The 11,761-nt window shown below is 34.4% G+C and overlaps 1 protein-coding gene and 1 non-coding gene across 3 annotated transcripts; both read left to right on the top strand.

The window, feature by feature from the left end:
• Nucleotides 1–4,715, top strand: LOC129295099 (uncharacterized). Of its 2 annotated transcripts, XM_054933575.1 has the most exons (6): nucleotides 33–130; nucleotides 270–379; nucleotides 1,292–1,419; nucleotides 3,762–3,832; nucleotides 3,925–4,011; nucleotides 4,314–4,715. In XM_054933575.1, the coding sequence occupies exons 3-6, from the start codon at nucleotides 1,308–1,310 to the stop codon at nucleotides 4,557–4,559; spliced, it is 516 nt and encodes a 171-aa protein (XP_054789550.1). In that variant the 5' UTR covers nucleotides 33–130; nucleotides 270–379; nucleotides 1,292–1,307; the 3' UTR covers nucleotides 4,560–4,715. The 2 variants fall into 2 exon arrangements, with proteins under 2 accessions (XP_054789549.1, XP_054789550.1); XM_054933574.1 differs by lacking the exon at nucleotides 270–379 and having other exon boundaries at nucleotides 1–130.
• Nucleotides 4,716–11,380: 6,665 nt separating this feature from the next.
• Nucleotides 11,381–11,487, top strand: LOC129295101 (small nucleolar RNA R71). Its single transcript, XR_008589515.1, has one exon. It is a non-coding gene; the product is annotated as a small nucleolar RNA R71 (small nucleolar RNA).
• Nucleotides 11,488–11,761: the final 274 nt, after the last annotated feature.

Below are 11,761 nucleotides of genomic sequence, written 5' to 3'. Positions count from 1 at the left end.
CTCGTTGCCATCACCATTCTTTGCATCCTCCGTTACCTTTCAAGCGACTTCGTTCTGCAGCCGTCAGCGCAGCCTTTGTTGCTAGCCGGCATCGCCATTCCTTTCTTTCGCCATCAGATATCGCTGTCGGGTACGTACCGGAACTAACCTCCTTTCCGAACTCAGCCAACTCTTGTTTGCTTTTCTGCATAAACTGCTGGTCGTTTAGAAAATGGCGAGCATCCATAAATATCCAGAACTTTCAGGCGCTTCAATTTGTGAATGTTCAGGGGGAGGGCACGACGATTTGGGCATCCCCTTAAATCCAAAGTTTCCAGATTAATTAGGGATCCAAGTGACTCGGGGAGTTCGGCTATACTTGCCTTCTTAACGTCGAGTAGTAGGAGAGTTTTCATACATTCCCCAAATTTTGTAATTTTTTTTTTACTTTAATGGAGCTACAAAGAACAAACGCTTTCAGAGATGCCATTTCCAATTATATTGGAAGGATTTCATGATTTATGCAATCTTTAAATTTTATTTCAACAAGGCTTTTCAGCTGGCCAAGAGAAGGATCAATTTTTACAAGTTGCTTGCATCCCTCAAGAACTAATCTTTCTAGTTTTCGGCATATTGCAAGATTTGGAGTTTCATTGGAGGTGTTTGGAAAGGCTCACGTCCAAAAGCTTTAGATTATCCATCTAATAAAAATTTAAAGATTGGAAAAATAAGCTATAGAAAACGCTCTGCTTAATCAATAGAGATATGTGGGAATGGTCAAAGTAACCTACACTGCAACCATGCCCAAGTGGCTTTATTTTGGTATTTTGCATTTTGAGATATATGAGTTTATCCAGTTTTTTACCTGATGGAAGAGTTTCTGGAGGATATCCATACCAATAGAAAATTTTAATTTGCGAGGTAAGTCTTGGAGACCTGGGAGAAGGTCAATAATCACTATCCAACCCTGGTTTTCCTTTGACACCAGTGAATGATGGGGGAAAAGCATCTTACTTATTCTTCTTGAATGATGTTATTGATAAGAGAATGCAAGGAATTTATAATGCCTGATTTTATAATTCATTGTCTGCAAGTTGCAATTATCTTATGCAGTATTAGTTTTCTTTCTTTTCTGGCCTGCTTGATAAGGATTGTTATAATTTTGTTATAGAATATAGAACTCCCATGAACAGGCTCAAATGTTTTGGTTGATGAAGGCATCAATTTGCATCCTTCTGAAATTTGAATTGCTTCCCAGAGTTTCGTCATTTACTATAGTTTATTTCTTGATATCCTCTCTTTTGACTTTCAGGTAGTTCTTGGAAAAAATGTACAAGAAGAAGAAACAAGTTGATAAGCATGGACCCTTACATGGTCATATGGTTGCACAGGATCAAGAAATGGACATAAGGAAGATTATGAAAGATGTCGAAAATTTTGGTACTTTTCTTCCATTGTCTTTTGCACCACCTTCTTTTACCTTTTTTAATTTTTATCCCCTATTGTATTAGTCTTTTCGTTTCCTATGATATGCTTTTGGCTTATTTTGTTATGCTTTGGTTCTCTTATGGAGAATTCAAACTGGAGTTCAGACTACACAAAATTGTGGATGATTGTATTCTTGGTTAAGCAATTTGAATATTTGGGTCTTGATTTCTTTGGTTTGTTCTGTTGCAGCTCAAACTATACATGTTTGGTAACTAATATACGTGATATTCTTTAAAATACTTTTTGGTTTAGTGAATTTAAGATTTAAGATACTATTTTTTTTCCATTCTTGATATGTATTTGTTCCTTTTTTTCCCCCCTTTTCTTCTAAAGTACTCGTAACCTCCATAAACTTGCGTGAAGAACAATCTTTTTAGCTTGACAATGAACTTTCCTTAACTTTTATTTATATGTATTATGTAGAGAAACCCTTATTGTTGGTGAAACTGTTAAATCATTGATGGAAACTGCCATGTTAGAGTTAATGGAGCCACATTGCATCTTACATCCTGGGTCATTTATTAATTTCTCTCCCCAATCAAAAAGCACATTTTGTTTTCTACTCCCTTAGAAAGTCAAGAAAAACCCATTATTTTTTCCTTCCCTAGTTTCCAGATTTCATCTTCTTCCGTCTCCATCACTGGGATATCCCATTTCCATCTCCATTGTGCACCTGTATCAAAGTTGCTCAAGCCCCAAATTCCATCTTCCTCCTCTATCCTTCATGCTTCGGATTTTGAATGCCCCCTTTTGCACCTATAGCAAAGTTGTGGCTGGAGGAAGATGTTGCACCAGGGTTTTTCATGATAATCTTGCAAACTTACAATACTCTGTCTTGTTGGATTTCTTCATTCCCCTCATGTACCTAGAAAGCTGCACTTTTTTTTTTTTTTTTGGGTTTTGTTTTGGATTTCTGCAGAATTGCTGGTGGTTCAACATGTAGATTTTCTCTTTGTACGTATTCTAGTTTTTGGAGTCCTTTGTTAAAATAAACATTGTTGGTCTTTTAAACAATGTTAAAGGAGAAAATTATAATGGATCTCATGTTTAAGGAAACTCAGTCTATGAGTTTTTCTTCAGATTATTTTGTTCAATTTTTTTTAGCTCTCTTTGCTTGCTTTAATGAAATCGCCTGCAAGACATAACACATTTAATAGTTCTCGTTGATAGTAATATGTGCTGCTATAATAATGCCCCTTTTGAATGCTTTGATGGCACAATTACCAATAGCAAAGGAAATTGGTTTGGGCTACTAGATGGCATTGATGGCAAAGTTCCTTAGAACAAACATTTCCTGCATCTAAACTCAAACTTCTATTAAAGAGTTATGAATCAGATGTTAACGGGGATGAGAATATATCTACTAGGAGAACTATACTCTCAGCTTTTTAATGAAGAACAAAGGATGTTGTGCGTTTGTGGGAGGAGGAAATAACTAAAATACCTGAGTCCAAGTCAGGTGTCAAATAATACCCTTATATATAACATAGCAATTTTCTTTAATGACTTAACGGATTCTCTGAAGGAAGTTCTTTGCTTATAAATAAACGTTGAGGAGAGTTTATTACAACTATAAGACGTTAGAGGTGTCCTGTGCATATGACTCAAAGTTTGGGGGGCTTATATTTATTTTAACCTTTGTTTTTAATGGAGAAGAAAGGTGGCATGTTAAACTGCTTTAGTCTTGGTTATAGATTTGAAGCTGTTCAATTATGAATAATGTGTAAGATTGTGCTTTCACCTTGTGTGTGTAAACCCTTGAATTATTTCTCGAACTATCAATAAATTTCTCTGAACTTAAATTTCATGAAGTTTATCTATAAAATATAGTGAATTCTGAGCTTCATTGTATGTCATACCAGGTTTTACATTGCAATCCAAGGTTAATAATCCATAATGTCAACTCATACATGGTAACTGGTCAAAATTCCATAGAGTCAAACGCTACATAACAGCTAGTCAAAAGTCAAATACTAATAAAGTACATACCTGATCAGATTTCAATTTCGAGTCGGCATTTTAAAATAAAGCAAGAGCACTAGACATTATTGGAAGAATATGCGGGATTAAAAAATTGCACTAAATATGGTATTTTGCTTGTGCATTTTTCATCGTGATTTGGCTTATTGGATATTTGCTTGATGGTAAGTGAAGGCGTGTCTGGGTCTAGAAATTTATGGTTTTAAAACAGTTCCTTCTGTAGTTTGTGATTCCCAGTTAACCCTGTCCATTGAATTTCATATTAATGATTTGATGCTGTTCTTGATGGTGCCAACTAATGCTATTTTTTTCAGGCTACTCACATATGTCATGGAAAGAACGTAAGAAGATTGAAGATAGGAAGGTTGTTTCTCTAGGCGGGAAGGTATCTTTGCTGCATCATGTGCTACGGAACAATATATAGACTTGGGGACCTGGCAAACAAATCTAATATTGTTGTCTTTGTTCCTTATGCAGGCCCCTAAGCAGCAGAGATTACCTTTAAGCGTGGCACGACTAAGGATGAAGAAACAGAAGGAGAGAGAGCAGCAAATGCTCCAAGAGGTAAAAGCTGTTGCATTTCACTAGAATAACTGCTCACAATTAATTTAATGGACAAGGTTTGACCATCATTGTCGAGAATGGTCTCAATCCAATGGCACAAGCTTTTTAAAGGAAACAGCTATGGTGAATAGCTTAAATTAATCCTTAGCATGTGTTTGAATCTCCTTTGACTTGAATTGTGGTAGCAACAAACAGCTGCCTAAAAATCGCTAGAACATTTCTGATGGTATTAATGATCTTACTCGTGTGTGAGACTCCTGCTGACTATGTTTTACCAATTTTCTCCACTCTCTGGCTTGTAGCGCTTGATTCTTGGACAATTTGGGGGAAAGCTTGGTGGTAGCAGTAAAAGATCAGTGGGGAAGCGAAGACCTGAGGAGAGGGGTCTGAAGTCAAGTGAAGGTCGTTTCAAAAATGGCGTCCTTAATGTGAAGCATTTGTTAAATCCAACCCAATCTAAAGATCAAGCTACTGAAAACCATGTGCCCAGATCCGGTGGAGGCAAAGGAAAAAACGGAGATAAGAAGAGAGGTAAGAAACGCCGTTGATTAATCAAATCCCATGTGGGGAAAAGTTTGTAGGAAAACAAGCAAAGCAGCAGTCAATTTGTTAACGTATCTAGTCAGTTTGATCCTCAGGGGAAAGAGACTTGAATTGAGATTTGATCTTAAATAGTTATTATTAAGGAAAGGTTAATTTATTAATTCATATAGTTTACGTTAACCATCATGTTAGAAAAATTATTTCGAATGATACAAATCATATCAATTCATAATTATAATAAATCTTATAATTCAAGTCAAAAGTGCTGGCTATTAAATTAAGGTCCACTGCTTGGCACAAAAAAACGTTTAATTGAGTTTGAGGACATTTACAATAATGGGACTCCTAACATTGTGAGTTCCATCTGACCATGCAAGTGATGTGGACATCGCTATTTTTGGCAATTTCTTTCCGACGATTGTGACAAAAAAAGTCTGTTTCTCATTCAAAGACTTGAAAGAAAGGATCTGAGGTTCCACTGCAATGTTGAGTCCTGATGTTGGGAGAATAGTTGCTGTGTAATTTGAGCTGGCAAATCCAGCATTTGTGACTACTCGATTGACCTTGACAATGAAAGTTTGTATAACCTCTATCCCTATTGAGGGATAGTTTGCGTTTATTATCATGGATCTATCCGGAAACTTAGGACATATAATGTCTGGAGCTCCAGCGATCTGTTGAATCATTTGAGTATCATAACCCAAATTGCAAAGAATTAGCAAGTAATCTTCCTTGGAAAGGTCATAAACTAATCCAGGAACCAGGATCAATAGCTTGCACAGGATTAACATGTCCTGATCCATAAGCAAACTCACCAATGTGATTATCAACTTTGCCAGTCATAGGTTTAGCTGTAGTCATAATTGCAGATTTGAAGGCTGCTGGAGACCAATGTGGATGGAAACTTTTCGCATAGGCAGCTGCTCCAGACACGTGTGGACATGCCATAGAAGATCCTTTGAGAAAACTGTAATTGAACCTTCTTGTGACTATGGTATCAGAGCCTGGAGAAGAAATTATAATTCTCTTTTAGTGTATAGAGTGAAGAATGAAGTTGTAAAAGTAAAAGTCAATAATGTATACGTGTGTTTAACTATCTTCCTCCACAATCTAATAATCATACTCCATTTTTGGATATAGAAATATAGAAGAATTTCAACCAACTCATATAATTTAAGAAAATTAGTTAACCATAATAATTATGTTTGAAATTGAAAAGTTTAGACTAAAATGTTCTTATAATTAATGTTTACTTTTTCCCTCTAATTTGATAACATTCTCTATTTATGAGGGACAATTTAGGAAAAATATGAGTAATGCTTCTTAAAATTGGTAGTTTTGCTTATAATGAAAAACAAAGAAACATAAGATAATTTTTCTTATTTTTCAAAATGGAGTGGTATGATAGTAAAATGAAACTAAAGGTGGTATATATATATATATATATATATATATGCATGATCAGTTATAATGTATTTTGTACTTTTATAGATCATTTTTCTTAAGTGTTACCTGATGGAGAAACCACGGCTGAAAATGCTGCTAAAATATCAACTCCAGGGGCAGTTATATCTAGTTTTAGGATTTCTGGAACAATCTTGTTGGGCCCACGTGAAGAGAATTTAGCTACTCTTGGTGCAGTGCTATCCATAATACTCTCACTCTTGGTTATCTCAACTTCTGGGTGTTCTGATATTGTGTAAGACTTAACAAGATTAGTGACTTGTTCAGTAGACAAAATAATTGATGGAAGTATAGTCACAAATTTCAAAGGCTCATTGACACTACTGTCGAATAACATCAAAATTAATAAAAACTAGATTTGGCAGTAAAGTGCAACTTAGGTCGTCTCCCTAAGAGTCAATAGAGTAACTATTTGAATTATGATTATGAAAAGGTAAATAATGGGGGGTTTTTTTATGATGAAATTAAAAACTAAATTAGAAATAAATAAATAGAGGAAATTCAACTAAGAAAATTACTGAGAATAAGTAGCGCAATCAATCACAACCCAATCACCTAAATTTAACCTTCCTCGTCCACAAAATAAATTAATTTTATTCAACTTTATTATTCTGGTTTCATTATATATTTCTCAAATTATCATTCAAGAATTAAACAAGAAGTTAAGTTATAGATTAATTGAAATCTCCCTTAACCCACAACCTAACAATTGTTTTATAGCCACACCAAAAACAAAGCATGGATAATCACCCAAGCCAAGCCAAATTACTCTTACAATGCTATATTAATCGATTATAGCAATTAAAACCTCAGATAAAATTTATAACCCAAAAATTATGCAGTAGAGCTACTCTAATCAGCAATAGCAATTAAGGCATAAAATTTAGAGGTAGAGAAAAGAAGAGTAAATTGAAATAAAGTTAGAATAAAATCTCCCCTGAATATTAAAGACTCTGATTAAAATTTAGGATCATAGTTTGTGATTGATCACACCAAGAAAATTAGCTCTTCATAGAACTAAAAATCAAACAACATAAGATAAGAAATTGAGAAGCCATGCTGGAGGAATCGAAGAAAAAGTGAACCGCAATCGCTGCTATCCTGTGATTTTTTTCCGTGATGCCTCTGGTTCTTTCTTTTTTTTCAATTCGTCCAGTGATGCCTCCGTGACACCTCCGTTCCTCCCTTTCATATATATATATATATATAATATATATAATGTCATGCGCCTCTCCTGCTGCGTCTCTTCCAAAAGAAAATAAAATCTAATAATTTACTAAAATGATAAAATTATCCTAAATAACCCTAATTAAAAACTACACTAAAATACCCAAAGTAAATTTAAACAAAATTTTAAAGATTTAATTCTTGATTTGATCTCCAAGCATGCCCAGATTCTTCTTATCCAAAATATTCTCTATCAATATCTTCCAAATTGAATCTAAGAAATCTGCACAAATAAAGTAAAATTAAATAGCACCTGTGCAAAAATATTAAAGATATTATTTATATTTTAAAATCAAAGATTTAGTTAGTTAAAATTCCAAAACTAAATATTAGCTAATAAAATCAAATAATATCTAATTAAACTCAATTAGCCTTAAATAAATATTTAAAAGTCTAAATTAAAAGAATAAAAATATATAAAATTATCATTTATCGATTCCCCCACACTTAGACTTTTGCACTCCTGGGCAAAACTTAAATCTCAAAATTCAAGAAAAGAAATGTGGAAGCAACAAAGAATAAGAAATAATTATAGCTCTTCAACATTTTAACACTCTAATTAATATCTCTTATATTGAGAATAACAAGTATCATGGCAATTTCATTTGGTAAGAATAAATTAAGCAATAGCCCCTCACAAAGGTCAAGTGTTTAACTCTCAACTCTCAAATGTATATAGGTAAGTGTTTCACTCAAGTTTCCCTATTAAAATCTCACTACCATAGGCTTGTTTATCATCTAGGTCTCCACTATTTATGTCATATGCAATGTAAGAATCAATAGGACTTTAGTTTAGGTTGTAATGAGGCTTAGGTAAAGGTATGATATAGGAAAATGAAGGTTAATAAACTTTAGGATAATGAAAAGTATATTTGAAACGAAATATATAGAATGAAAGAAACAAAATAAATTGATTTGGGTTTATTTTTCTCTCTTTATTTTGTTTTCCTTTCCTTTGCTTCATGCACCTTTCTATTTATTTATTTTTGTTGCGTTATGACTTTTATGCTCTTTCTTTCCTTTTCTTTTCTTTTCTTCCTTTCTTTCTTTGCTTTTTTTTTTTCGCTCGTTTTTTTTTCAAAATAACCCAAATCTCTCTTCAAGCATATTCTTTCATTCCAACAAATATTATAATACACTTTTCATCACCTAAAGTGGGGTGAGAAGAATGAAAGGAAAATATTTTTATAGGTTATGTTTTCAATTGGCTAAAAATTTAAAGAAAAGGTTTAGGCTCAAAGGGGCTAATAAGGGATAAATTGCATGGGATGGCTATTTGGCTAAGTAGGCTAAAAAAAGAATGCCTAAATCATATTCATGCAAAGCATATGCAATTATAGTCTCAACTAAGAATCAAGACAAGTTCTAGAGTGGGAGTAGTGATAGTAGAATACACACAAAAAGAGAATAATATTAGGCTCAAATCCTTACAAGCTAAAGACTATCACATTAATTCATTGAAACCAAATTCATTGCCACTTAACTTAAATTCTAAACATAAGATCAATTACTTATCATGCTCAAATGCATTCAAACTAAAATTATCTTAAACCCACAACTTCACACAAAAAAAAACTAAAAGTATTTAAAAAAAATGCAAGAAAACACCTAAAAATGTTTTTTAAAAAAAATTTCAAAATAAAGACAAATCCCTTCCCCCACACTTAAATCTTGCATTGTCCTCAATGCAATTCAATTTAGAATAATCCAGTTAATCTAAAAATAAAATATAAGATGCAAGGTAAAAGTGAAAGGAGAAGAGTTCACCAGATAATTTAAATCTCTGTAAGCTCTTAAAGTTAAAATTCTCATCTCTGATGGAGAATAAATGCTTGTTTAAAATAGTTTTCTCTTCAAGTTTATCAAAAGCTCCTTTAGGCAATGGTTTTCCTTTATCTGGTTGAAGGTTGCATGACAATATCTCCATTGAAGATGGCCTCATTGTAGTAGAAATAATTTTCTTAATCACAGGTACCTGATCATGAAACTCAACAGAAACAACAAAATCCTCCACACAAGGACCATTAGAGTCAGAATGCATAACATAATTAATAATCCCATGACTCTTGATATTATCAATGCCATCACAAAAGCTCATAGGGATCACAAAATCAATGCTATTAAAACAACCAATTGACTGCATGGTCTCACAAATATCATTATAATTAGGAGACTTAACACAAATAAATGGGCTAATAGCCTCAGTAGAATCAATACAGTCAAGTAGATCATCACGCTCAATAGAGTTAATGTAAATAAGAGGATCCAAAGAATCATTAGAGTTTATGAATTTATCTATTCCAATACAGTTATGAAAGTAATCAGGTGTACAATGCATAATGTTTTCATAATTCATCACATTAGGCAACTCAGCAGTCAAATTATCCCAAGGCTCATCACATGTATTATCAACTAACATATTAAGCATGCTCACATTAATAACAAAATGATCCTCTATAGAATATTTCATATCCTCTAACAGATTGAATTGAACAGCACGTCCTGCAAATTCCATAGAGAGAGTACTATCTTTAACATTGATGATAGTATTAGCTGTTTTAAGAAATGGCCTACCTAAAATCAGTGGCGGCGGCCCATGACTATCATCTTTACCCATATCCAAAATATAAAAATCAGCAGGGAAGACTAAATCCTTTACCTTTACTAGAATGTCTTCAAGCATACCATTAGGATAGGCAAGTCTCCTGTCTGCTAGTTGCACAATAATCCTAGCTGGCTTCATCTCACAACCCTGTAAAGAAGAAAATAGGACTTAGGCATAACATTTATTGCTGCACCAAGATCAATCAAAGCATTAGAAAATTCTAAATTTCCTATAGTACAGGGTATAGTGAAACTCCCCGGATCTTTGCATTTTAAAGGCATAGGGGGTTGGCACTACATTCCTCTATGGAATAAAGCTGATACACTTCTTCCTAGATTGACCTTCTCATTAGCTTTAAATCTTCTCTTGTTCGTGCATAGGTCTTTCAAGAACTTTGCATATTTAGGAATTTGCTTTACTGCCTCCAAAAGGGGAATATTGACTTCAACCTTCTTGAAAACATCAAGCACTTCTTTCTCCAATTCAGCTTCCTTTAACTTCTTGCTTTGAGTCTCCCTATTTGGAAATGGAAGGATCTTCCTTGGTTCCTTTTCTTCATTAGACTCCTCAAGTGTGACTTGTGTTGCTGTAGCTGACTTATTCTTGATAGATATTGTGGAGGGCTCTGGAAGTTCTTTTCCACTTCTAAGAGTGATGGCACTAACATTACTGTAATTAGGATTTACAACTGTTTGAGAAGGCAACTTTCCAAAACCTTGACTCTTCAATTCATTAATGGAGGTGGACAACTGCCCAATTTGATTCTCCAATTTTTGGATTACTGTCTCAGTGCGTTGTTGAAATTGAATGTTATTAGTTGCCATTTGCTTCATTAACTCTTCTAGACTTGGTCCATCATTTTTAGACTCTTGAATAAGAGTAGATTGCCTCATTGGTTGCATAGGCTGTGAATTTTGACCTGTAGCATTATATTGTTGTTGTTGGCTTCCTCCATATCTGAAATTAGGTTGATCTCTCCACCCTGGATTATAAGTGTTAGAGAAAGGATCATATTTTTGGCCCTGTTGCATAGGTCTAGTTGGAAAAATCCCAGCACAATTCTCAACTCTATCATCCAACTGTAGGCATTGATCAGTAGTGTGTGTGGCCAAAAAACAGATGCCACATAGAGGCCCAACTAAAGCAGAAGATGTGGTAGCTTGCTGAGGATTATAAAATTGAGGTTGTGCACACGTCTGTGAGGGATACGCTTGTGGAAAAGTTGGCACTACTGGTGAATTCATTAATTTTTGTTGTGTTAAGGCAATGTGCCTAACCATGCTAGAGAGCTCCTCTATCTTGTTCTCAAATTTAGGATCATATTGTGGTGTTTGAATCTCATTCACCCCTTTGACTGCTTGGTTAGCTCGCGTTCCAAATTGTTGAGAATTTTGTGCCATCTTAGAAATGAGATTCATGGCATCAGTTGGAGTAAGTTCTACCAAAGCACCACCAGTTGCGGCATCAACAAACCACCTATCTGTTGGTAAGAGACCTTCATAAAAATGTTGAACCAGCTGCTGATTAGGTATTTGATGGTGAGGGCAGCTGGCACATAATTTCTTAAATCTTTCCCAATATTCATGAAATGTCTCCCCAGTCATCTGACGAATCCCACAAATATCTTTTTTTATTGCTGCTGTGCGAGAGGCAGGGAAGAATTTTTCCAAGAATAACTGTGTCATTTGATCCCAAGAGGTAATGGCACCTGGTTGCAAGTAATACAACCAATCTTTTGCCACTCCATCCAATAAAAAAGGAAAAGCCCTCAATTTGATTTGCTCTTCTGAAACTCCTTGAGGCTTCATGGTGGAGCACACAATATGAAATTCCTTCAAGTGCCTATTCGGGTCCTCTCCTGCAAGACCATGAAATTTAGGTAGCAAATGTACTAAACCAGATTTCAATTCA

This window comes from Prosopis cineraria, unplaced genomic scaffold (genome assembly GCF_029017545.1).
Source record: "Prosopis cineraria cultivar Desert tree isolate PC_DT_omini unplaced genomic scaffold, ASM2901754v1 PC47, whole genome shotgun sequence".
Classification (NCBI taxonomy): Eukaryota; Viridiplantae; Streptophyta; class Magnoliopsida; order Fabales; family Fabaceae; genus Prosopis; species Prosopis cineraria.
This window is presented reverse-complemented; position numbering and strand designations above follow the sequence as displayed.

What these genes read in the sequence shown, in the direction of transcription:
- LOC129295099 (XM_054933574.1), top strand. Translation starts at nt 1,308, where the DNA reads ATGTACAAGAAGAAGAAACAAGTTGATAAGCATGGACCCTTACATGGT. An exon ending in GAAAGATGTCGAAAATTTTG is followed by an intron (nt 1,420 to 3,761) that starts GTACTTTTCTTC and finishes TATTTTTTTCAG; the next exon opens with GCTACTCACATATGTCATGG. An exon ending in AGCAGCAAATGCTCCAAGAG is followed by an intron (nt 4,012 to 4,313) that starts GTAAAAGCTGTT and finishes TCTGGCTTGTAG; the next exon opens with CGCTTGATTCTTGGACAATT.